Source organism: Rhinatrema bivittatum, chromosome 3 (assembly GCF_901001135.1).
Source record: "Rhinatrema bivittatum chromosome 3, aRhiBiv1.1, whole genome shotgun sequence".
Taxonomy (NCBI): domain Eukaryota; kingdom Metazoa; phylum Chordata; class Amphibia; order Gymnophiona; family Rhinatrematidae; genus Rhinatrema; species Rhinatrema bivittatum.
In genome coordinates this window covers 10,891,384-10,916,091 of record NC_042617.1, presented here as the reverse complement: position 1 = coordinate 10,916,091, position 24,708 = coordinate 10,891,384, and the positions used below count along the sequence as shown (strand labels likewise).

General features: G+C 46.2%; 1 protein-coding gene across 2 annotated transcripts in view; it reads right to left on the bottom strand.

Moving 5' to 3' along the window:
- Positions 1–752: 752 nt before the first annotated feature.
- Positions 753–24,708, bottom strand: part of CMTR1 (cap methyltransferase 1) — a 322,636-nt gene continuing 298,680 nt past the window's right edge. For both annotated transcript variants that reach the window (XM_029592902.1, XM_029592901.1), the window contains exon 24: positions 753–1,344. In XM_029592902.1, coding sequence (XP_029448762.1) covers positions 1,206–1,344 — 139 coding nt within the window. In that variant the 3' untranslated portion in view covers positions 753–1,205. The remainder of the gene's footprint in view (positions 1,345–24,708) is intronic.

Here is a 24,708-nt window from a genome sequence, read left to right as displayed (position 1 = left end):
TTTAGTATTATTTGACAAAATAAACAATTGCCTCCTATTTAACCATTCCACCCATCACATGATTTCATAAACCTCTATCATATCTCCTGTCAATTATCTCTTTTTCAAGCTGAAGAGCCCTATCCTGGGAGGAGGTGACTGAAAAGGCCCAACAATCACAGCAAAATGTAATGAGTGAAAACAAAATGTATGACCAGGTTCAGAAACAAAAACAAAAAAAAAAAAGGAGAGGGGGGCCCCTGCATAGCCGCAAGAAGTGGTGCACTGGTGCTGGTGGAGGAATCACTTAATGGAAGGGGATGGGAAGAGCTGCACCCGTTACCTCCAACAGCAGCAGCAGGAAGGCCACAGACACAGATGCTCCTCTTCCCCCTTTGCTTCATCTTTGAGACGCTGAAGTTGACCATCCACACTTAAATATGCCTGTCACCTTCTTAAAAAGGCACATTATTCTGAACGTGCGCCTGAGGTGGCTCGGGCCTTGCCTGCCTGCACTCATTCTGATGCCCTGACAGATGTGGGCGGGTGGTGCTGGACCTTTCCCTGGCATATCGGAAAACCATGGTAGAAATGTGTTCCTTTCATTATCCCAATCATAAAGAAATTAGCCCCAGTCCCATCACAACACGGCAGTGAGAAAAGCAGGACGTCAGGCTCCTGCTTACCTAGAGCATCACTTCTTCGTCTTCAAAGCACCCCAGCCTTTTCCTCCCTCCCCTCCTCTGAAGAAGTCCCAGCACAGGAAACAAGGATGATGTTTTTTTGGTATTTTTCTTTTTTTTTGGTAGGTGGGGGGCAGCTATGCAATGCAATGATTTACCATAAATACAGAGGAAAAGTAAACCAGTAAAGTAAACACAGTCCTCCTTATCCTCTTCTTGCAGGTGAAAATATCAACAAAAGCAGAGATTTTGTGCTGAAGATTACAGGAAGCAGTCTGCATCTAGTCCATGAACTAGAATGGGGGCAGTCCATCTGCTTCTAAGTTTGAGACAGGACAACAGCAAATTCCCATGATGCAGAGTCTTGGTCTTTACATATATACATCTATATACAGACAAACACACTCTACACTGCAATTCACAGAGTGGAGTCACAGTTCTGCAGTCAGGCCAGGAAGCTTCTCTCTCCACATGGGAAGCTGGAAGCTGTGGAGAATAGACCTTCCTTCCTTCCCCTAGTCTGGTAGTGCAGCCAGGCGAGGATCAGGGGTAATGGGAATGAATGAAGCTTAGGACATCATCCTTTGAAAGCTTGTCATCGCCCGATTCTTGCCTCTGCTGATTGTCGTGCAGCTTAACGCCGTCTCCCCATTCCCAGAAGAGATGGGTGCGGAAGCAAACACTGTCAGGGAAAAGACACAGATGGTCAGCAGATGAGCCAGCGGAAACTGCTGCTTTGCACTGGCAGTATCTAATGTACTAAAGAAAGCAAAATAGTCTTCAAAACAGTGTGATATTAGTTAACTGAAATAAATTCATAAGACAAGCAAGCTAAAAGCAGGGCCTGGACATTACTGCAAATGCAGACTCACTTTTCTCTTAAAGGAGAAATGCCACTATAATTCTATCAAATCAAAATGATTTTCCATTTTCAAGATTTGATAAAGTAGTGTGGGGTTTGCCATGTGAGTGCACTTGTATGTGTGGCAATAAAGGTCAAGCAAAAACAGTAGGGTGAGACTGGAACTCATTTAACACAAAGAATTACATTACAGCGGTGCTGTGAAGGGGAAGGTGGTAGGGCGTTAGCAGGCTGATAGGATTATGTCTGAGAAGAGGCACTTGGGTTTCTTCACCTATTAAATCCTTTTGCTTGTTTTGAAATGTTACTTCATTTTAATTTTCAATGTCCTGTCCTTGGATAAAGTAATTTGGCTGAAATGTTAGTCCACTTGAGTGCACAGAAATAAAAGATAACACAAAATATCTATAAACTGATACCTTTCTAGTGTACTCAAGTTTCTTAACTCGCTTTCCTGACTTAATACTCTCTTCCTTCAGGTCAGAATTCAGATGAGCAAAAAGGTGACATTAATATGAAATACAAAGTATGCTGGCTGTCAGAAGTGGGTGATTACAAGGCGACAGGCGGTATAATTTGTATTTAGACATTTATGAATCGCTCAAAGCGATGCACAATCAATATCACAATACACATCAGCCAAAATAAAACTAAAACAGAAGAAAAATCTGTGCCCACAATTAAAGCTGTGTACCTCGCCACTTTCATTCCAGCCCACCCCCAGGAAGCTTTGGAATTGCTGTGCTAAAAGACCACAATCTTCTCAAAGCTTTCCCTGGTGGTAACTGCAGCTGTGAATTTTGATTCTGTCTTTGTTCCCTTCCACTGATACACCACTGAATTCGGCCTTTCAACTGCGGCCGTCCCAAGCCATGTAGCATTTTCTTTATGGCTCATATTGTGATAGAAAATCTAGGTCTTTACGGAGTCTTTTTTTGTACGTTCCAAAGTGTCTGATCATTTTGACTTCAGAAGTTTCATTTCTGGATTGTTTTAAATTGTCCTTTGATTATACTGATCATAAGGTCATTGATGCAGTGGTCTGGTTCCAAAAACTGCTTCCCCATGGAGGAGGTGCTTGATTTAGTGTCTGTGTGAGCTGAGTCTTGCCTTTAATCTCTGGACTGTTATGTTCTTGAATAATTCTGAATTTCCCTTTTAGTATCCTGATCATAAGGTCATTGATTCAGAGGTCTGAGGCGCAGGAGCTCACTGGGGTCAAGCATATCCCTTTTCTAAGGCCTTGTCTCCTAACCGGGCAAGATCCAGTTAGGATTAGACTTGGCAAATTCTTGTGTTTACATCTATGGCTCTGAGGACTTCTCTGACCAAGACGAGTCAACGGGTCTCCCCTTCAAACCCTCTCCTCCACCAGAAAGGGGAAAGTCTCCAAGCTGCAGACCTCTCCCTTGCCGATTTTATCAACAGAATGGCAAATGCATTCCATGGATGTGGCAAAAGGAGAAAGAGTGCAGAATTAGGATGCTTCATATCCTCCAATTTATTTATTTGAAATACTTATAGACCGCTTATCCAATTTCTAAATGGTTCACAATAAAACAAAAAAAAAAATAAAGCAGCTTGGGAGACGTTTAGCACGAGCGCATGCTAGCCTGCTTCAGGCTCCCGCGCGAACGAACTTGCAGTTGGGCTGGGTTAGTCCACGGCCTTGAGTTACGCGCATATGCGTGCTCCAGAAAATCGGGCAACAGCGTTATTTCCCTAGCAGATTAAAGGGTCTCCCATTTGTGCAGCTTGCCATATAAGGGGAAACCAGCCATGGCAATCGCTTGGCCTATGACAGAACAGCGCTGCCCTGAAGCTCAGGAGAACTGGCTGTTACAGAGGCGAGGCACTGGACCGCGTCATCCCCTCCCGCCCCCGTTCTCTATAGGCGGGGTATTCCTGGGGAAGAGCCATGGAGGGGATTGTCATCAGGCCTATGGTCCCAGGGATGGATTCAGTCCTTCTCCTGGGTGGAATTATTTTTTCAAGGGTTGCAAACCTTTTTAAAAGAGCACCCAGAGAGGGCTCCTCAGCCCTGTCGCAAGGTAAGTGCTCTGGGCCTTCGCCCTCAATGGCCAGGTCACACAAGCACCGTAATGAGGAGGGGAAGTGTTGGTGGGAGCAGATGAGCTTTCCCTGTACGTACCCAGATCAGTCCAGACTCCTGTGTTTTGCCTCCCTTCCAGCAGATGGAGATAGAGAAAGGTTCACAGGCACCGCCCTCTTAACCTGGTGTGCTATCTGCAGTCCCCTCAGTATATCTCTGTCTCCAGCAACTGGAGGAGGTTCAAATCCTGCAGTTCTGTACCTAAGGGGAAATAAAAAGAAATAGAGGAGTAGAAAAAGGAGAGTATAGGAGGATTTCCCTTCCAGGAGGTTGGCAGGTCCTGGTGGGACCATCCCTCCTGGTTTTAGAGGAGGGTGAGCAAGGGTTGGAGACCCTTGAGTGCTCGCTGATCCACACCGGGAATGAAAGCTGGTGGTCCAGTTCCTTCGCCCTTAGGAGTCTTGGGAACAGCCTCAGCCACCCTTCAGATAAGCTATTGGGTTTACGGTTTGTCTGTTTTGTAAAGATTTTACAAAAAAGAAAAAAACAAAGAGGCAAAAAAAAAGGCAGTTTTCTTATTTGTGTACCCGTCAGTGGCAGAAGGGCTCTAGTCAAGCGGTGGACTCCCGTTGCGGCTCCCAGCAAGTTCTCCTGTTCCAGCGTGTACTGCATGGTCAGAGTCAGGCCCGACCATGCTGTGTGCCTGCCATTGTGCCACATGTGGAGAGAGTGCCGTGCAACTCTCTTGAGCCAGCTGCTGTCACCGATGCCTCTCTGGTGGGGAGGGCATATTGGGAGGGGCTATGGTGGCATCTTCATCGCAGGGCAGGTCTGGAGGGCCTAAAGCTGAGACACGTTGACGCTGAGTGCAGGAATGGCGACATTTTGGAGACCTTTGCAACAAAGGCACAAGTTGCAGCAGGGAGAGGGGATCTCCCGCTGGTGCTTTCTCCAGCTGATCTCTCCACGGAGGAGGCCAGGGGTGGGGGGGCCCATGAGGGTCAGTGGAAGAGGATTGGGAGAGTTCCTCCCTTTTTTTCTGGAATTTGTTTTATTGTTGCAGAAAGCCTTCTTGGCCTGTAAGACAGCAGAGCAGCCCTTTCCTAAGCGGAGGATGGCAGTACCTCCCCCCCAAGAAGAAGTCCAGATTTTTGAGGGCTTTGGGGGCCACCAGTATTTGGAGGATCCTTGCTCCTTCTGGATCAGGGGCCACCGAGGAGGCTTCCTATGGAGGAGTCTGATCAGGACTTGGTTCTCCCGATGCTGATCCTTCACGCTTCCCACAGAATCTGGAAGAGGACGTGAAAAAAATCCCGATGATGGAAGGCAATGATCCCAAAGTGGTTCGCGACTCGCGGCCACAAGACCCGCCCACTAGCCTCACCAGCCAATTAGGGAGCAGAGAAGGACTTTAAATTTTCCTTCCTCCGGTGCCGAGCCTATCTGCCTGCAACCACTGCTGCCGCTGCCAACGCTTCTGCTGCCGCTGCTGCGAGGGAGGCCTGCGCAATCGGCGCCCAGACCCGTCGGGGTAAGGCCTTTAATCCCTTCCCCCCGGCGAGCCTAAACAGCGATCGGGCAGGCAGAGCACCACCACACCACCCCGACTCGCGGCCAGAAGACCCGCCCACTAGCCTCACCAGCCAATTAGGGAGCAGAGAAGGACTTTAAATTTTCCTTCCTCAGGCGTCTCGCGCAGGCGTCTCGCGACAAAGGGGCCTACCCCTTTGTTTCAGCCCCAAGTAAAGCCTTGAATGTTTTTCTTTAAATCCTTTACTGAAAAACCTCCACACTAACCTTCCTGATACTTGAATTAGTGCCTTCTTCCAATCAAAACAAATTCTCTTCACTTCACATCATTTTACTCAAAGCTCATTCTTTCAACAACCATGAGAATCAATACCATTCCTATCATATACAATTGCAGGAGACACTCACCAAATAAACAAGCCACACCTGTTGGACTACAAACTCGGCAAAAAAGGCTTTTACCAATCATGCTCTCCCCACTAAACCAATTTCTTGGTCTTACCTTATTTTCAGTAACTCTTCTTAACGCTCAATCACTATCGAAAAAAACACACCTACTCCATGACTATCTTGTTGAAGAACAACCAGATCTATGTGCCATCACAGAATCTTGGCTAAAACCAGAGGACACTGTCCTTATCAACCAACTACCCCTCCAATCATATGATATCACCTCTATCCCCAGACCAAAAAAACGGGGAGGTGGTCTGCTTTTAGCTTCAAAAAAAATTCTTGGTTTATCCCTTCACACATCCAACTCCTCCCCCTCTCTCGAATTTGCTGTCTTTAAATCTCCACATCTGCAAATAGGTCTCATCTACGCTCCTCCAGGCCGTCTTGAATCAGACCCGTCTCCTCTAATTGAATGTATCGCCAAACACATCAACACAGATACGCCAGCCTTACTACTTGGAGATTTTAATCTTCACGTGGATGCTACACCCCGTTCCTCCAACTGCGAAATATTCATCAACACCCTCAGCTGCATGGGCTTTCATCAGCTTATAAACGAACCTACCCATAAAGCAGGACATACCTTAGATCTAATCTTTATTAATCAATATTTCACCATATCTTCTCACGTAGTATGCTTGCCTATCCCATGGTCTGATCACAAATTAATCACTACTTCTTTAGCCATCCTCCATCCAAGCCCTACAACCTCTCAGAAAACTTCGATTCAATTCAGAAAATTATGCAACCAGGAAACCCTCAACTTACATCTTTCGGAAGAATTAAAACATCTCAACATAACAGACGCCGATGCAGCCCTAACTTCCTGGTCCACTATAACAAAGAAAGTGGCAGATCTTACCTGCCCACTAATCTCCAAATCCTTCAACTCTAATAAAGAAAAGAAAAAGCCTTGGTACTCCCCAGAACTTAAACATTTAAAGCGGGAGCTTAGAAACAAAGAATTCATCTGGCGAAAAAACCCATCCAATGCTAACATTTCAGCCTTCAAAACCATCATGCACCAATACAGGATCTCCATTCTCTAGACTAAGAGAGATTTTTATTCTCAAAAAATACACCACTTCATTTATGACCCAAAAGCCCTTTTCTCATTGGTCTCTTCCCTCACCAAACCACCCACCATAGTTATTTCGGATGAAAAAGCTGCGAACAAAGCTGAGGAACTGGCCATCTTCTTCAAAGAAAAAATTTCCAACCTCCTGAATCCACTTCAAGACTTAAATAAAAATAAAAATCATTCTCCCCATAATTTTCTTTCTGCTTCTCTATCACAAGCCGCAAGCCTGGAAGCCTTCAAAACAGCATCCTCCCTAGAGGTTGAAAACGTCCTCAGGAAACTTAAACCAGCTTCCCACCCTCTTGATTCGATTCCAGCTAATCTTCTCATCGCATGTGCCAAAGTCATTGCTAAACCAATTTCTCAAATCATCAATGCATCCCTAACTCAGGGCATAGTGCCAACCCCTCTCAAACTCGCCATGCTGAAACCTCTTCTAAAAAAACCTAATCTCTCTCCTGAAAACCTTGCTAACTTTCGGCCAATAGCAAATCTCCCTTTTATAGCTAAAATTCTCGAAAGAATAGTTAATCATCAACTCTCTGATTTCTTAAATGACAATAACATTCTCGCCTCTTCACAATTTGGCTTCCGTAAAGACCGAAGCACTGAATCCCTACTAATTTCTCTAACTGACAACATTCTCTTCAACCTTGAAAAAAAGCAACCATGCCTTCTTATCCTCCTTGATTTATCAGCTGCATTCGACACTGTAAACCATGAATTGCTCCTTGCTCGACTAGCAGAGATCAGAATTAAAAACATCGCCCTCAATTGGTTTAAATCTTTCCTACAAGACAGGTTTTATAAAGTCAAGATTAACAATAATGAGTCACAGCCTATCAATTCCACTCTAGGCGTTCCTCAAGGATCCTCCTTATCTCCAACTTTATTCAACATTTATTTGCTTCCCCTTTGTCACCTATTATCTAATCTGAATCTTACCCACTACTTATATGCAGATGACGTCCAGATCCTCATTCCTATCACCAAATCACTGCAAGAAACCCTTCTTTTTTGGAACTCATGTTTTATTTCCATCTCCAACCTCCTTGCTGATCTTTGCCTAATTCTCAATACCAACAAAACAGAATTCCTCCTCATCACCCAAGATGGCAACTACCATCTCTCTAACTCTCACCCAATGACACCACCTTCTTTCTCTCCCCTGGTCAGAAACTTAGGAGTTATCATGGACAACCAATTCAATTTCAAAAGTTTCATCAATAACACTGTGAGAGAATGCTTCTTCAAACTTCAAGTTTTAAAAAGACTCAGACCTCTACTTCACCCACATGATTTTAGATCAGTTCTGCAAGCAATCATATTTTCAAAGATTGATTACTGCAACGCCCTTTTAATTGGTCTCCCAGCGATTTCCCTAAAACCTCTACAAATGCTACAAAATGCCACAGCCAGGATTCTTACAAAAACAAACAAAAGAGACCACATCACCCCAATTTTAAAAAATCTCCACTGGCTCCCTATAAAATATAGAATCATTTACAAATCTTGCTCAATCATCCACAAAGCCTTCTACAAAACCTCCCCTCTTGACCTCAGGATACCGTTACAGTTGTATTCATCCTCCCGTCCACTAAGATCTGCCCAAAGAGGCTCTCTAAAAACCCCTCCATTAAAATCATTTTCAAATAAAAGAGCCTTTTCCACAGCCGGACCGATCCATTGGAACTCCCTTCCTTCAGACCTTAGGCTCGAACAATGCTCAAGTACATTCAAAAAAAGACTCAAGACTTGGCTGTTCACCCTAGCCTTCACCTAGCTTTTGACTTGAATCTTTCCTACCCATTGTGTTCAATGTATTTTGTCCCCTACTGTCTAAAAACTTCAGATAAAATAACAAATCTCTCTAGCCAAAGAATGATCTCCTGTTTCATGTTTGAATACCAATACTCTTGTATTTTTGCCTCCTGTTTTATACGATCTTCTTAATAATGATTTTTATTTTTAAATGAGTTACATCCCAGTTCTCCTTTTCCCTGTTCTATGTAAGACTCACATTCAGTCATTTCAATTGTTGTATGTAAACCGAAGTGCTTATTGACTCTGTCACTAGAACCTCGGTATATAAAAATGTTAAATAAATAAGTAAATAAATAAATAAAAGGGGGAACTCGGGCCCTTTGTCCCGGCGGAATTAGGAATTACCATTCCGCAGGACCAGGCTGACCTGAAGGAAGTGGATCCAGTTATGACCAGCTTGAGGGGTCCAGCCAAGACTTTCCCTTTTCTCAGGTTGGTTAAAGAACTGGTGGTCAGGAAGTGGGCATTGAAAGCCATGATTGCGCATTGGTGAAACATAAAAACAAAGAAATGATGGTAGAAAAAGACCAAACAGAATATCCAGTCTTCCGGGCAAGCTCCCACACTTATTTTCCCATACTTTTCTGTTTCACCGACCAAGTTCAGGGCCCTTGTTGGGAACTGTTTGATTCGAATTTCCTGCCACCCCTTGCCGTTGATGCAGACAGTAATGTTGGAGTTGCATCAAAGGTGAATCATAAGGCTAAATGGTTAAGGGTAGTAACTGCCGCATCAAGCAAGTTACCCAGACTGCACAGATCAATGCCTTGTTGGATGTTGTCTGAATGTAAATCCTCTTTTCCATATTTCCCCCTGCCGTTGAAGCAGAGAGCAACGCTATATATGTATTCAAAGTGAAGTATCAGGCTTAATTGGTTTAGGGTTGTAATCACCGCAATAAGCAAGCTCCCCCCATGCTTATTTGTTTACCCAGACTGTGTAGTTCAGTCCTTGTTGGTTGTCTGAATGAAAATCCTCTTTTCCACATTTCCCCTTGCTGTTGAAGCAGAGAGCAATGTTGGAGTTGCATTAACCGTGTGAAGGCTTATTGAGTAAGGGTAGTAATCACCAGGTAGTAGCCACCATTCCAGCAAGCCACTCCCATGGCTCTTCTCTTCATTCCTATCCTCTAGCCTTTATGGATCCACGGAGTTTATGCCATGACCCTTTGAAATCCTTCACAGATTTAGTCTTCACCACTTCCTCTAGAAGGGCATTCCAGGTAGCCACCACCCTCTCCGTGAAGAAATACTTCCTGACGTTGGTTCTGAGTCTTCCTCCCTAGAGTTTCAAATGGTGACCCCTAGTTCTACTGATTTTTTTTTCCAACTGAAAAGGTTTGTTGGTGACCATAGATCATAAAACCTTTCAAGTATCTGAAAATCTGTATCATATCACCCCTGCTCCTCCTCTCCTCCAGGGTATACATATTTAGGTTCTTCAATCTCTCCTCATAAATCATTTTATGAAGACCATCCATCTTTTTGGTCACCCTTCTCTGGACCGCTTCCATCCTGTCTCTGTCCCTTTGGATATATGGTCTCCAGAACTGAACACAGTACTCCAGGTGAGGCCTCACCAAGGCCTTGTACAAGGGGATCATCACTTCCTTTCTCTTGCTAGATACTCCTCTCTATGCAGCCCAGCATTCTTCTGGCTTTAGCTTTTGCCTTTTCACATTGTTTCACTGACTTCAGATCGTTAGACACTATCACCCCAAGGTCTCTCTCCTGCTCCGTGCACATCAACACTTCACCCCCCATCAAATACAGTTCTTTCGGATTTCTAAACCCCATATGCATGACTCTGCACTTCTTGGTATTGAATCTCAGCTGCCATATCTTCAACCACTCTTCCAGCTTCCTTAAATCCAGTCTCATTCTCTCTACTCCTTCTGGCATGTCCACTCTGTTGCAGATCTTACTATCATCCGCAAAAAGACAAACCTTACCTTCTATCCTGTCCGCAATGTCGCCCACAAAGATATTGAACAGGACCGGTCCCAACACTGATCCTTGCGGCACTCCGCTTAACACCGCTCTCTCTTCAGAGCAAGTTCCATTTACCATCACACATTGTCTTCTGTCCGTCAACCAGTTTACAATCCAGGCCACCACCTTGGCACTCAATCCTAAGCTTCTCATTTTATGCACAAGCCTTCTGTGCGGGACCGTATCAAAAGCTTTGCTGAAATTCAAGTAGATGACATCGAGTGCTCTTCCTCGATCCAATTCCCTAGTCACCCAATCAGATTTGTCTAACAGGACCTTCCCCTGGTGAATCCATGCTGCCTTTGATCCAGCAATTCTTCTAACTGTAGACAGTTCACTATTCTTTCTTTCAGCGGCGACTCCATTACTTTTCCCAACACCGAGGTGAGGCTAACCAGCCTGTAGTTTCCAGCCTCCTCTCTGCTCCCACTCCAATCACTCGGCACCACTCCCATTTCTAGGGATCTATTGAACAGGTCTCGCAGCGGACCCGCCAGCACATCTCTGAGTTCCCTCAGTATCCTGGGATGAACCTCATCAGGCCCCATGGCTTTGTCCATTTTCAGTTTTCCTAGCTCTTCCCATATATTCTCTTTCATAAATGGAGTTTCATCTACTCCACTCCCCTCCAGTTTCTAGTTAACTAGTGACGGTCCTTCTCCAGGGTCCTCTTTAGTGAACACCAAACTGAATTATTCATTTAATATTTCTGCCATTTCTTAGTCTCTCTCCACACATTGATCCTTTTCACCTTTCAATTTCAATATACCACTTTGGACTTTTCTCCTTTCTTTGATGTATCTGAAAAATGTTTTGTCACCTTGCTTTACCTCTTTGGCAATCCTTTCTTCTGCTTGACATTTTGCTTTCTTGATTATTTTCTTAGTCTCCCTCGGTTCTACCAGATATTCTTCCTTGTGATCCTCCCTTTCGGATTCTTTATATTTCTTAAACACTTCTTTTAGCTTTTACTTTATCAGCCACCTCCTTTGAGAACCAGGTAGGTTTCTTTTTTCTCTTGCTTTTCTTTACTTTTCTAACATAACAGTTAACACTTGGCCAGGGATGTTCACTGGACATTATATCTGCTATTGAATTTGAACAGACCCTCCCCCCCAGATTGGCTAGCTAAGTTAAGCTTTTTTACTTAGCTCTTCACAAGAATCTGTAGTTATGCTGTCCCCTTGAAGTTCAAAGCAGACTGAAGACTTGATTGCCCCTACAATGCACTATGAGTCACCTGCCCAAAGCTGAATAGCCCAAACCTTTTTTTTTTTTTTTTGCTTAAACAAACACACAACAATTTAATGCAGCAATATCAATATCTAGGAAAATAAAGAGATTGTAAGGCTAGCACTACACAAAAAACAGAAAAATATAACCAAGAAGCCCTGTAAAATAAGGATAAATTAAACTTTTTTCTTAGTTCTTCACAAGAATCTGTAGTTATGGCTGTCTCCTTGAAGCAGACTCCACAGCAGGTTTAAGGCGTCTATTAGTTCCGTATACATCTAACGTGGTCGTCCTGTCCCGGAGGGGTTAAGGGCTCATTCTACACAGTCCCAGGCAGCCTCCTGGGCAGAATGCAAGTTAGTGTCTCCGCAGGAGATCTGCAGAGCAGCCTCTTGGAAGTCTTTTCATACCAATTGGACGTCCAGGCCTTGGACGTCAGCACTTTCGAGAAAGTGACTCTGTCCCACCTCAGGGAAGCTTGGGTATGTACATGGAAAGGAAAATTGGTTCTTACCTCAACCATAAAACCCATTCTACGCCGCACGAGAACCTTTTTAATATGTTTACCTAATTGTTTCACCTAATATAATCCTGATATATAACTGTTTACCTAACATGATTACTGTAAACCGTTCTGATGGCAAAACCAAATAAATAAATACATATTATTTCCATTCCTGTAGTACCAGAGTCCCGTCTAGTGGGAGAAAAGAGAGTTGGAGAGTCCGTTCCATCTGTTTATTATAATTCTAATTGGTTAGTCCTTACAATTAAAGTTTCCAAAATTAGTTATACATTTTCCTCTTTCCTCTGCTCATTGGGGGGATATTATACAGTTGGTTTATTAAAAGGTTTTTGAATATTTGCTGCTTGGGTACTTAGTAATACTGAAGGACTGCAGATGGCACACCGGAAGGGAATCAAAACCCAGGAGTCTGGACTGATCTGTAGTACCACAGGAATGAAAATTAGCAGATAAACAATTTTCCTTTACAACCTGTCAGATGAACCAGGAGGGCTGCAGATTCCTTCCCTTAGAAGAGGGTGAAATCCCACCTGGTGTGGAGCCACACAGGTCTCTGCTCCATTACCGGGCTTATTGGACCAGACCCTGGAGGCACTTGGGCTACTCGGGGGTGCTGCTACAGACACATGGAAGTAGGACTCCATTCTGGTTATTTTAAGGATGGTGTCGAATCTTGTTTCTTTTCCACTCTTGGAAGCAGTGCAGGTGTTGATTGGCCTAGACTGGGATGCCCCAAGCTTTAGTTTTAAAAGGGGGGGGGGGGGGGGGCGCATCCTTGGTGGCTCTGTACCCCCTAGATTTGGAGGAAAGAGAGTAACCACACTTCCCCAGGGTTGATGCTCTGCTAGACATTTATTTATTTATTTATTTAAAAGTTTTATATACCGCTCAATGGGAAGGTAAACTATCCGTCTAGGCGGTTCACATATTCAAAAATACATAATTTGGTCACATATTAAAAACATAATTACAATACTTAATACAAACAAGATTTGAACAAATTGAAGTTATATACTGTAATGATGTGTGAAGATTTTTAATATAGATTATATGCACTGGAGAAAAGATGAGTTTTTAGTAGTTTCTTAAATTCTGAGCGGTTGGCTGTCAGTCGGATATGTTCTGGAAGTGAGTTCCACATTACTGGGCCAAGCAGAACTTCAGTCCAACTGAAACTAGGACAATGCTGAAGGATGCGCAAGGAGGATTACTTGAGACTATATTTAAGTAGGCCTTGAAGCAATGGCAATCAATTTGCAAATAGCTCCTTTGTGTTGTATGCGAGCAAGCTTGCGTCTCTCAAGCAGAAAAGGATATATCTGCACATTCCACCAGTTCTACACTTTGCCATTTTAGGATTGCACTCTCAGCTTCAAGCCTTGCTGTTCGGCCTGGTCACAGCACCCAGAACCCTCTCCAGGATCATGATGGAGATTGCAGTTTTCCTCCGCAAGAAGGGCATGCTGGTTCTTCCATACTGGACCGGCTGGTTAGTTCACGCCAAAGGTGTGGAGGAGAGTCAATTGGTGTCTCGCAGATTAATTCAGCTTTTGCAGAAGCTGGACTGGATAGTGAATCTAGCCAAGTGTAGTTTGCAGCTGACACGGTTCCTGGATTATCTGAGTGCGATTTAAGACGGCATGGGGCAAGGTGTTCTTACTAGAGCTACATATTCAAAAAAGTAGAGATGCAGGTTCAGTCCTTGATTTTGACCATTCATCCAATGGTGTGGAGTGATTTGCAGGTCTTAGGGGCCATGGCGGCAATCTTGGATGTGGTACCCTAGGCGAGGGTGCATGTGTGTCCATTTTAGCTGGCTCTGCTGTCGTGATGGAACCCACAGTTATAGGAGTTTGCAGTGAGGTTCTCCTTGCCGGAGGAGATGAATGTGAAGTTGTGATGATGGCTTCGAAAGGAGCATCTCATGAGCGGTGTACCCTTGGATCCCAGAATGGTTGGTGCTCATGACAGACGCAAGCCTCCAGGATTGGGGGGATTACTTGTCAGGAGTTAGTAGCAAAGGTCTGTGGTCTATCAAGCACAGGCAGTGGACCATTATTTGTTGGATGCTTGTTCAGTTCACTTAATGGGTTTGTGGTTCACTGAGTGACTGGCAGGATGAGCAATATAGGTAGGGTCAGACAGTTCCACAGCGGTCACCTACATCAACCATCAGGGCGGAACCAGAGGTCGCCAGGTGTCAATGGAGATGAGCTCATGAAATGGGCAGACTAACAACTCCAGACGGTATTAGCCTCTCACACTGCCAGTACAGACAATGGGAGGGCCAATTTTCTCTGTGGGCATGCTTTAGATCCAGGAGAGAGAGAGAGATGACAGATAAGGCCTTTGAGCTCAGTATCTTGGTGGGGTCAGCCATATCTTGGTCAGGTGGCGATTTGCATCAATGCGAAGATATGTTCTGCAGTTGTAGAAAGGACCCATGGCCTCTGGGTCTCGACGCTCTTGTTCAACAATGGAGCAGGGCAAGATGCTGCACGTGTCCCTCTGTGGTCAATGTTCTTCATGGGGTTTATGGTGGCCCCGGATTGGCCAAAGAGACCATGGTGCTTGGATATCCACCGATCGTGGGTAGGAAACTCCTGAGGCTGGCAGTCAAACTGGATCATCTACAGCGGGGGCCATTTGAACATGACAATCCGGGTTGATTTAGTCTTACGGTTGGACCTTGCAAGGGCTCAACTGCGGAGGCATGGCTATTCTCTGACAGTAGTGAACCCACTGCTCTAACGAAGTTTTCTGCATTTCTGGATTATAAATGGATTGGAGAGTGTTGGAATATTGGTGTGGGGTGAACGAAGATCACCCTTTCAAAGTGGAGATGCCGTTGATTTGGAATTCCTACAGAAAGAATTGGTTGAAGCTGGCCCTAAATACCTTGAAGGTTTAGATGGCAGAGCTAGCATGTTATGGAGGCTGTATTATTGGTAGACCTTGTTCCTTCCTTATGACTCCCAGTGCCACCTTGGAACCTTAACTTGGTGTTGAGGTTTTTGCAGGTTCCACCTTGCGGTCTTTGCGTGTTATTTTCTTGCTGCTATTTACCATAGGGATGGTTGTCCTGGTTGCTACAGCTGTGATCATAAGTTTACATACCCCTGGCAGAATTTGTATGTGTAGCATTTTAAGAAAACATGAGTGATCAGTCAAAACACATCTGTTATTTTTAATGTGTTTCCAGAATAGTACAATCATTAAATAAACCATAACAATAAAGGAAATAATAAAATGGTCCTGTTCAAAAGTTTGCATATCCTTGAATGTTTGTGCTGATAATATACACTCATGTTGACAAACACAGGCTGACGTAATGAAAGCTAGTTATCCATACCTGTGCCTTGTTTGATTGTAATTAGTGTCTGTGTATAAATAATCAAAGAGTTTCTTAGCTCTTGAGAAACCCTTGTGCATTTCATTCAGGGTGATTACAGAAGAATGGGGAAAGCAAAAGAACTGTCAAAGTATCTGCAAGCAAAAGTAGTTCAACTTTATAAATCAGGAAAAGATTATAAAAAGATATCCAAAGTTTTAAAAATACCAATCAGTACTGTTCAAACTCTGATCAAGAAGTGGAAAAGTTTGGGTTTGGTTAATAACAAGCCAGACCAAGAAAGATTTCAGACATAACTCCAAGGAAAATTTGTTGGAATGCAAAGAAAAACCCACAAGCAACTTCTACTGAAATTCAGGCTTCTCTGAAGCCAAGTGTTGTGGATGCACAATAAGGAGATAATTGAACAAAAATGGGCTGCATGGTATTTGCTGCCAACAAAAAGCCATTGTTGCACCAATGCCATAAAACAGCCTGCTTACAATACACCAAAGAGCACCTAGAGAAGCCTCAAATCTTCTGGAACAAAATAATTTGGAGTGATGAGGCCAAAGCTGAACTTTATGGTCAGAACCATAAACACAATGAGGTAAATTTTAAAAAGGACACGCCAATTTTATAACATGTGCGTGTCGACGTGCTTGTTATAAAATCAGCTACCCACGCACACACGAGCGCGAGATTTCATATCGACGTGCGCATGAGTGCCAATTTGCGTGCACAAGGGAGGGGGATTTTATTTAAAGCATGTGGCGACGAGATCAGGCCTTCCTCAGTTCCCTCCAATAAAGGAGTGGACTGGGAGGGAACTTCCCTAACCCCCTAACTACTCATCCTCCCTGTTCCCCTCTCCACCCCAACCCCTAAACCCTCTCCCTTAACTAATTTTTTTTTTTAAAATTTCTGAACTTACCTGCTCTGATAAGCAGAAGTTCTGTGTGCCGGCTGATTGCCGGCGCACGCATCACCAAGACAGCGCCTAATGGTGCTGTCCAGGCCTGCCCCTGCCAAGATCCCGGCCCTTTTGAGGAGCTCAGCACTTCCGTGCATACTGGGAGATACGTGCGTGACTGGACCGCTTGGAAAATGCACTCAGCACACGCATGGCCCGGTCACGCGCGCATCTCCTGGTATTTACGTATGTTTGGAGAGGAATCAACACCATCCCTACTATGAAGCATGGAGGTGGATCTGCTGTTTTGGGGAGGTGTGAGCTATAGCGGCACAGGGAATTTAGTCCAAATTGATGGCAGGATGAATGCAGCATCTTAATAGAAAATACTGGAGGAGAATTTGCATTCATCAGTCAGGAAGCTGCGCACAGAACGCATTTGGACTTTCCAACATGACAATGATCTGAAACATAAGGCCAAGTCAACTTTTCAGTGGCTGCAGCAGAAGAAAGTGAAGGTTCTGGAGTGGCCATCACAGTCTCCTGACCTTAATATCACTGAGCCACTTTGGGAAAGACTCAAACATGCAGTTCATGCTAGACAACCAAAGAATTTACAGGATCTGGAGGCTTTTTGCCAAGAGGAATGGGCAGTTTTACCACATTAGAAAATAAAGGGCCTCATTCACAACTATCACAAAAGACTGCAAGCCTTCACTGATGCAAAAAGGGGGCAATACATGATATTATGAAAGAAGGGTATGCAAACTTTTGAACAGGACCATTTTATTATTTTCTTTATTGCTATGGTTTAATGATTGTGCTATTCTGTGATGCATAATAGCTTTAATTTGAAACACATTAAAAATAGACGTGGTTTGTTTGATCACTTATGTTTTCTTAAAGTGCTATGCATCTACAAACTCCACTAGTGGTATACAAACTTATGAGCACAGCTGTATCATTGGGGTCCATGATAGACATAGATCTTGGAACCCGCTAGACATGTTCAACTAAAATAAAAGGAAACTAAATCAAACAATGGTGGCTGTGACTAAGTTTGGTGGGCACTGATGGCACGCTGCCGCAGAACTGAGCATGAATGGAGAAATTACTTACCTGATAATGTAGTTTTCCTTAGTGTAGACAGATGGACTCAGGACCAATGGGTATAGTGTACTCCTGATAGCAGTTGGGAGACTGAGTCAGATTTCAATCTGACGTCAGCCTACATATACCCATGCAGGAAGCTTAGCTCTTCAGTATTCTCCTCGAAAAGCAATTGTGGATATATGTGTATTTTAATAACTTGATTAACTTGGACTGGTTGAACTGATTTCCAACTGGAGACCGCCAGTGCACACAACCGAAAAACGCCGACACCTGACAACTATGGGTAACTTAAACTAGGGGTAAAGCCTGGCTTACCCGTGCTTGTCTTGCTCTTGGGGATTGTCACCTGAGGTTTCCGGATTTTGGGGCAGCCGTGGGCGGGATGCTGAGTCCATCTGTCTACACTAAGGAAAACAAAATTATCAGGTAAGTAATTTCTCCATTTCCTAGTGTGTAGCAGATGGATTCAGGACCAATGGGATGTACAAAAGCTACTCCCGAACCGGGTGGGAGGCTGCCCGTGGCCCACTTAGTACTGCGCTTGCAAATGCTATGTCCTCCCTGGCCTGAACATCCAGGCGGTAGAACCTCGAAAAGGTGCGAATGGAGGACTATGTCGCCGCCCGACAGATCTCGGCAGGTGACAACATCTTGGTTTCTGCCCAAGACACTGCCTGGGCCCTTGTAGAATGGGCCTTGGCTTGTAGAGGTGGAGGCTTCCCTGCCTCTACGTAGGCCGCCCTGATTACTTCTTTGATCCAGCGGGCTATGGTTGCTCGCGAGGCCGCTTCCCCTTGTTTTTTCCCGCAAGGGCGAATAGGTGGTCCATCTTTCGTATGGATTCCGATCTTTCCAGGTATCGGACTATGAGTCTGCCGATGTTAAGATGGCGAAGAAGGCGTGAGTCTTCAGAGTCCTTAGGCTCGTCTGGAGATGGCAACGAGATGGTTTGGTTTAGATGGAAATGAGAAACCACCTTCGGAAGGAAGTAGGGGACAGTGCGAAGCTGTATGGATCCCGGTGTGAATCTGAGGAACGGTTCCCAACAGGATAGTGCTTGAAGCTCGGAGATGTAATGGGCTGAACATATTGCCACAAGGAATGCAGTCTTCAAGGTCAGGAGCCGTAGTGACAGACCGCGTGTAAGTCTGAAGGAAGCTCCCGCTAGGAAGTCTAGTACTAGATTGAGATTCCATAGGGGCACCGGCCACTTTAGTGGTGGTCAGATTTGCTTGACCCCTCTCAGGAAGCGGGAAACTTCTGGATGGGATGATAGACTGATGCCGTCCACTTTGGCTCTGAAGCAGGCCAGCGTGGCCACCTGAACCTTGATGGAGTTGAGACACAACCCCTTCTTCAATCCGTCCTGCAGAAATTCCAGGATCATGGAGATTTTGACTGTCTGCAGAAGGATGTCGCAGTCCTCATACCAGGCTTCGAATATTCTCCATATTCGTATGTAAGTTAGAGACATGGAAAACTTGCATGCTCGGAGCAAGGTGTCAATCACTGCCCCAGAGTATCTGCTCCTCTTCAGGCGAGTCCTCTCAATGGCCAGACTGTAAGAGAGAATCGAGTTGGGTCTTCAGCAAGGACAGATCCTCCATGGAGAAGGTCCCTGTGTGGAGGTAGACACAGAGGGTTCCCCACAAGATAAATGATAAAGGGGATGGAACAGCTCCCCTATGAGGAAAGGCTGAAGAGGTTAGGGCTGTTCAGCTTGGAGAAGAGACGGCTGAGGGGGGATATGATAGAGGTCTTTAAGATCATGAGAGGTCTTGAACGAGTAGATGTGACTCGGTTATTTACACTTTCGAATAATAGAAGGACTAGGGGGCATTCCATGAAGTTAGCAAGTAACACATTTAAGACTAATCGGAGAAAATTCTTTTTCACTCAACGCACAATAAAGCTCTGGAATTTGTTGCCAGAGGAGGTGGTTAGTGCAGTTAGTGTAGCTGGGTTCAAAAAAGGATTGGATAAGTTCTTAGAGGAGAAGTCCATTAACGGTTATTAATCGAGTTTACTTAGGGAATAGCCACTGCTATTAATTGCATCAGTAGCATGGGTTCTTCTTAGTGTTTGGGTAATTGCCAGGTTCTTGTGGCCTGGTTTTTGGCCTCTGTTGGAAACAGGATGTTGGACTTGATGGACCCTTGGTCTGACCCAGCATGGCAATTTCTTATGTTCTTATGTTCTTAAGAAGTCTTCGCATGCCTTCTTGGCCAGTCCAGGGCCACTAGAAGTACTAGTCCCCTGTGGTGTTCTATCTTGCGGATAATCCCACGCAGTAGTGGCCATGGGGGAAAGGCGTACAGCAGGTCTTCCTGTGGCCAGGTCTGGACGAGGGCATTGATTTCTTGGAATTGTAGTTCTTGTCTGTGGCTGAAGAACTTGGGCGTTGGACCAGGTTGCCAGAAGATCCATGGCTGGGGTTCCCCAGCGGTTTACTATCAACGAAGGCTGTGGTCGACAGGGTCCATTCCCCTGGGTCTAGACTCTCTCTGCAGAGGTAATCCGCAGTGACGCTGTCTTTTCCCTCGAAGTGGGTGGCTGAAATCCCTTGTAGGTTTGCTTCCGCCCACGCCATGAAGGGGTCTATTTCCAGGGACACCTGTTGGTTTCTGGTTCCTCCCTGGTGGTTGATGTAGGCAACTGTTGTGGCATTGTCTGACAGGATTCTGACAGATTCGCCCCGGAGTCTGTGACTGAATCGAAGGCAGGCTAGTCTAACTGCTTGGGCTTCCAGTCGGTTTATGTTCCATCTCAACTCTTCCTTGTCCCATTGCCCCCTGGGTCGTCAGTTCCTGGCACTGGGCTTCCCACCCTTGCAGGCTCGCATCCGTGGTGAGCAAAACCCAGATCGATGGGGATAGTCTTACTCTCTTGCTCAGATGGTCTTGTAGCCACTATTGAAGCTGGGTCCGAACCTCTGCCGGTAGCTGGAGGCAAACTGAGTAGTTGTGGGACATCTGTTTCCATCGTGACAGTAGGGAATAACGTAGTGGGCGCAAGTGGGCCCTTGCCCATGGGACAACTTCTAGGTTCGATGTCATGAGGCAGAGGATTTGGAGGTAGTCCCATACCTTGGGGTGAGCACAGTTCAGCAGTTTTCGCAACTGGTCCATCAATTTCCTTCTCCTTGTAGGGGGAAGAACGACCTTGTCATGTTTGGTGTCGAACCGGACTCCCAGGTACTCTAGCGATTGGGAGGGCTGCAGGCAGCTCTTTGTTGTGTTGATGACCTACCCGAGATTCTGCAGTACATTCTTGACTCTGGTGGTCGCCTGATAACTTTTCTCTGGAGACTTTGCCCTGATCAGCCAATCGTCCAGATACGGATGTACGAGGATTCCTTCTTTCCTCAGTGTCGCCGCCACTACCACCATGATTTTGGTGAATGTCCGAGGGGCAGTAGCTAGTCCGATGGGTAGCACCCGGAACTGGTAATGATGGTCCAGTATCGCAAAGCGTAGGAAGCGCTGATGGTTGTGATGGACCGGGATGTGGAGATAGGCTTCTGACAGGTCCAGGGAAGTCAGGAATTCTCCCAGTTGTACTGCCCTTATGACTGAGCGTAGGGTTTCCATGCGGAAGTGCGATACCCTCAGGTAGCGATTGACAGTCTTGAGATCCAGGATGGGCCGGAACGTTCCCTCCTTCTTGGGGACGATAAAATAGATGGAATATTGACCAGTATTTTGTTGGTGCGTGGGCACCAAGGTTATCGCCTTTAGGCTGAGTTGTTTTGTCAGTGTGGTTTCCACTGCCGTTCTCTTGGAGAGGGAGTGGCACGGTGATCTCACATATTTGTCTGGAGGGATGCTGTGGAAGTCCAGGTAGTATCCCTCTCGAATAATGGTTAGAACCCACTTGTCAGATATTATCTTGACCCATCTTTGGTAGAAGAGGGTAAGTCTGCCCCCTATGGCTTCTTCCTGTGGATGGGTCAGTTGATTGTCATTGTGAGGTGCGGCCAGGGCCTGTACCTGAGCCAGCTCCCCTCTTGCTGTGTCTGTTCCGAAAGGGCTGGCCCCTGCCTGGGGGGTCGACGTGCTTGGTATGTGTTTTTGTACGGTCTAAAACGCTGGGCTCCTCTGCCCTTGGATCTTCGGGGAGAGGAGCATTGGTTTCTTTTGTTCCTGTCCTCCGTTAACAGAGGTACTGGGGATTTGCTCCATTTGTCGGCTAACTTCTCCAGTTAACATCCGAACAGGAGGGATCCTTTAAAGGGCATTCTCGTGAGTTTCGTCTTGGAGGTCGCACCGACTGACCAATTTCGGAGCCAGAGTTGCCTTCTGGCTGTCACTATGGATGAGACACCCCTGGCTGAGGTGCACACCAGGTCAGAGGTTGCATCCGTGAGGAAAGATATCGCTGGTTCTAATGTTTCAGCGGAAGTGGTTGCGTCCCTGCAGAGCAGCAAGCAGGCACGTGTCACCACAGCGCAGCAGGAAGCGATCTGCAGGGTCATTGCTGCGACATCAAATGACTGTTTAAGGATGGATTCCTGACGTCTGTCCTGGGTATCCTTGAGTGCAGCTCCTCCTTCGACTGGGATGGTAGTGCGCTTTGAGATAGCGCAGACCATGGCATCCACTTTGGGGAACCCTAGGAGTTCTTTGGCTGAGGGTTCCAGGGGGTATAGGGCTTCTAGGGCCCGTCCTCCTTTGAAGCTGGCCTCCGGGGCATTCCATTCCAGGTCAATCAATTGTTGTACGGCCTGCAGCATTGGGAAATAGCATGAGGCCTGATGGAGCCCGACCAAAACTGGGTTCGTCTTTTGCTCCGCTGCGGTACTTGCGTCTGGGATGGCCAGCGTCTTCAGGCTCAGAGACACGAGATCTGGTAACTCGTCTTTGGTGAAGAATCGCATCATGGTTCGGTATGGTTCCATTCCTGGAGGAATTTCCCTTCCTCCAAGGAGTCTGGCTCTTTCCCCTGAGGTGTCTGTGTCCCCTAAGGGGAGGCTTTTGCCCGGAAGAGGCACGTCTTGGGGGGGCCGAGAGGGGCCTGGGAGATTTTGCTCTTCTGGTGGAGACTGTGGTTGTGCCACAAGCGGTACCGATTGCGCCTGGACTAAGGTTTGCAGCCCTTTGAAGAATTCTACCTAGGAAAAGGTCCCTGGGTCTATATTGAATCCAGCGGCGTTCCCCGAGGAGCCCATCTGAGGAGGGGCTGAACCGGAGATACAGAGGTCCGGGGTACTATCATTGGTGGAGCCGTATTCCTCTACTGGCTAAGGGGGGCCTTGCCTCGGTTCCCCCAAACTCTCTTTCTCACTGCAGACACAGGGCAGAGGCCACATCAGGTTGCGCAGCTCTCAGGTGGCAGGCTGGGCAGAGGGCTTGTCCCTTGGCTTTCTTGGCCGGCAGTGCCATGATTTGTGCGTGTGGAGTGGCTCAAAACTCATCTGGGCACATAGGTGCGTGCGCCGGGAGGCTTAGTTGTGTGATCCGGGTGTGCTGACGCTGTGCATGCAGGCCGCTATTTGTGCGCTTAGCGGGATGCATGCGTCGCTGTGCGCAGAAGCCTATCTGTGCGCCCGGCGCCGTTGAATGCACCGCCGTGCACACGGCACAGATGCGCGCGCCGCTGTGCGCAGAGGCCTATCTGTGTGCCCGGTGCCGTTGAGCGTGCCGCCGCGCGCACCGCTGTGTGCACAAGTAGTTTGTGCACCCGGCTCGCCGCTGTGCGCACGGCTCAGTTGTGCGTACAATACGGTGATCAAAGGGGGGGGGGAATGACGCAGACGACCTCGCGGGCAAGATGACGACTCCCCCGGAGGGTTTCCATGTGGGAGGACCCTTGCACCGGATCGGTGTCTAGCCCGGACTGGGCTGCTCAACCCGATTTAACAGATGCCGGAAGGACAATCTGTACGGCTAACTAAGCCTCGGAGACTGGAGACTTTAAGAAAGTTTTCTACCTTACCTTGTCTTTGCGCTTCCTGGTCTTGTGCCGGGCAGTCTCTGGCTGTGAGGGGAGAGGAAAAATACCTTCACCGCCGCCTCTCAGCCACTCTGGGGGCTAAGTCCACACCGGACCGAGGCTTACCTCTGAGAGATGTCGGAAATCACCTCAGGAATCCTCGACTGGGGGAGGGACCCTTAGATATCACCGCAGGAGAGCGGGGCTAGTCTTGTAGAGGTAAAATTTTCTTTCTTCTTTGGTTTGGATTTTCTAACACTGTGCAAGTGTGTGTGGTGTCCCAAACTGCTTAGGAGACTGAGAAATACTGAAGAGCTAAGCTTCCTGCACGGGTATATGTAGGCTGATGTCAGATTGAAATCTGATCTGTCTCCCAACTGCTATCAGGAGTACACTATACCCATTGGTCCTGAGTCCATCTGCTACACACTAGGAAAAACAAATTCAAACTTTGAAAAAATAAAAATTACAAGGAATAAAACCGCGGGATGTCACAAACCGGGAGCATGAAGCACTAAAACCACAACTCGAGGTCTCTGCAGAAAACGAGGCTGAAGGGACCCCGCATGAATGCTTGGTATAATGGCATGCGTGGGCACAGTCAAACTTCCGCATTAAGTTTTCCATGCCTGGTCCTATCGGATGTCATCACCCGTGTGTGAGGACTGCCATCCTGCTTGTCCTTGCAGAATTATGCCCAAATCAAATTTGCTGTTACATACTTGCAATTTTCTGATGGCTTGGAGGAGAAAGATGAGCTAAATAACTGTAACCAGTGATATCTGAACCCACTGCCTCTTATACAGGCATGAGCTAGCAAGGAGAGTTTAGTACCGTGGAATTCATTCTCATTCATTCCCTCGAGGGCCACCAACAGGTCGGGTTTTCAGGATACCCCTGAAGAATATGCATGGGATAGATTTGCATGCACCTCGTGTCTACTGTATGCAAATCTATCTCATGCATATTCATTGGGGATATCCTGAAAAGCAGACCTGTTGACGGCCCTTGAGAGCTGGCATACCATTGATTTAATGGACCGTGACCATACAAACTGGGAAACTAAGGTAAAATTGACAAAAGTTTCTACTTCGATCTTTGCAGGTTCAGATCCCTTTTATTGGATCAACACAAGAAGAGTTCACAGATATTGCAGCACATGAGTAGTCCAGACCACACAGGCTCTCTTTTTACTCTAATTTCCT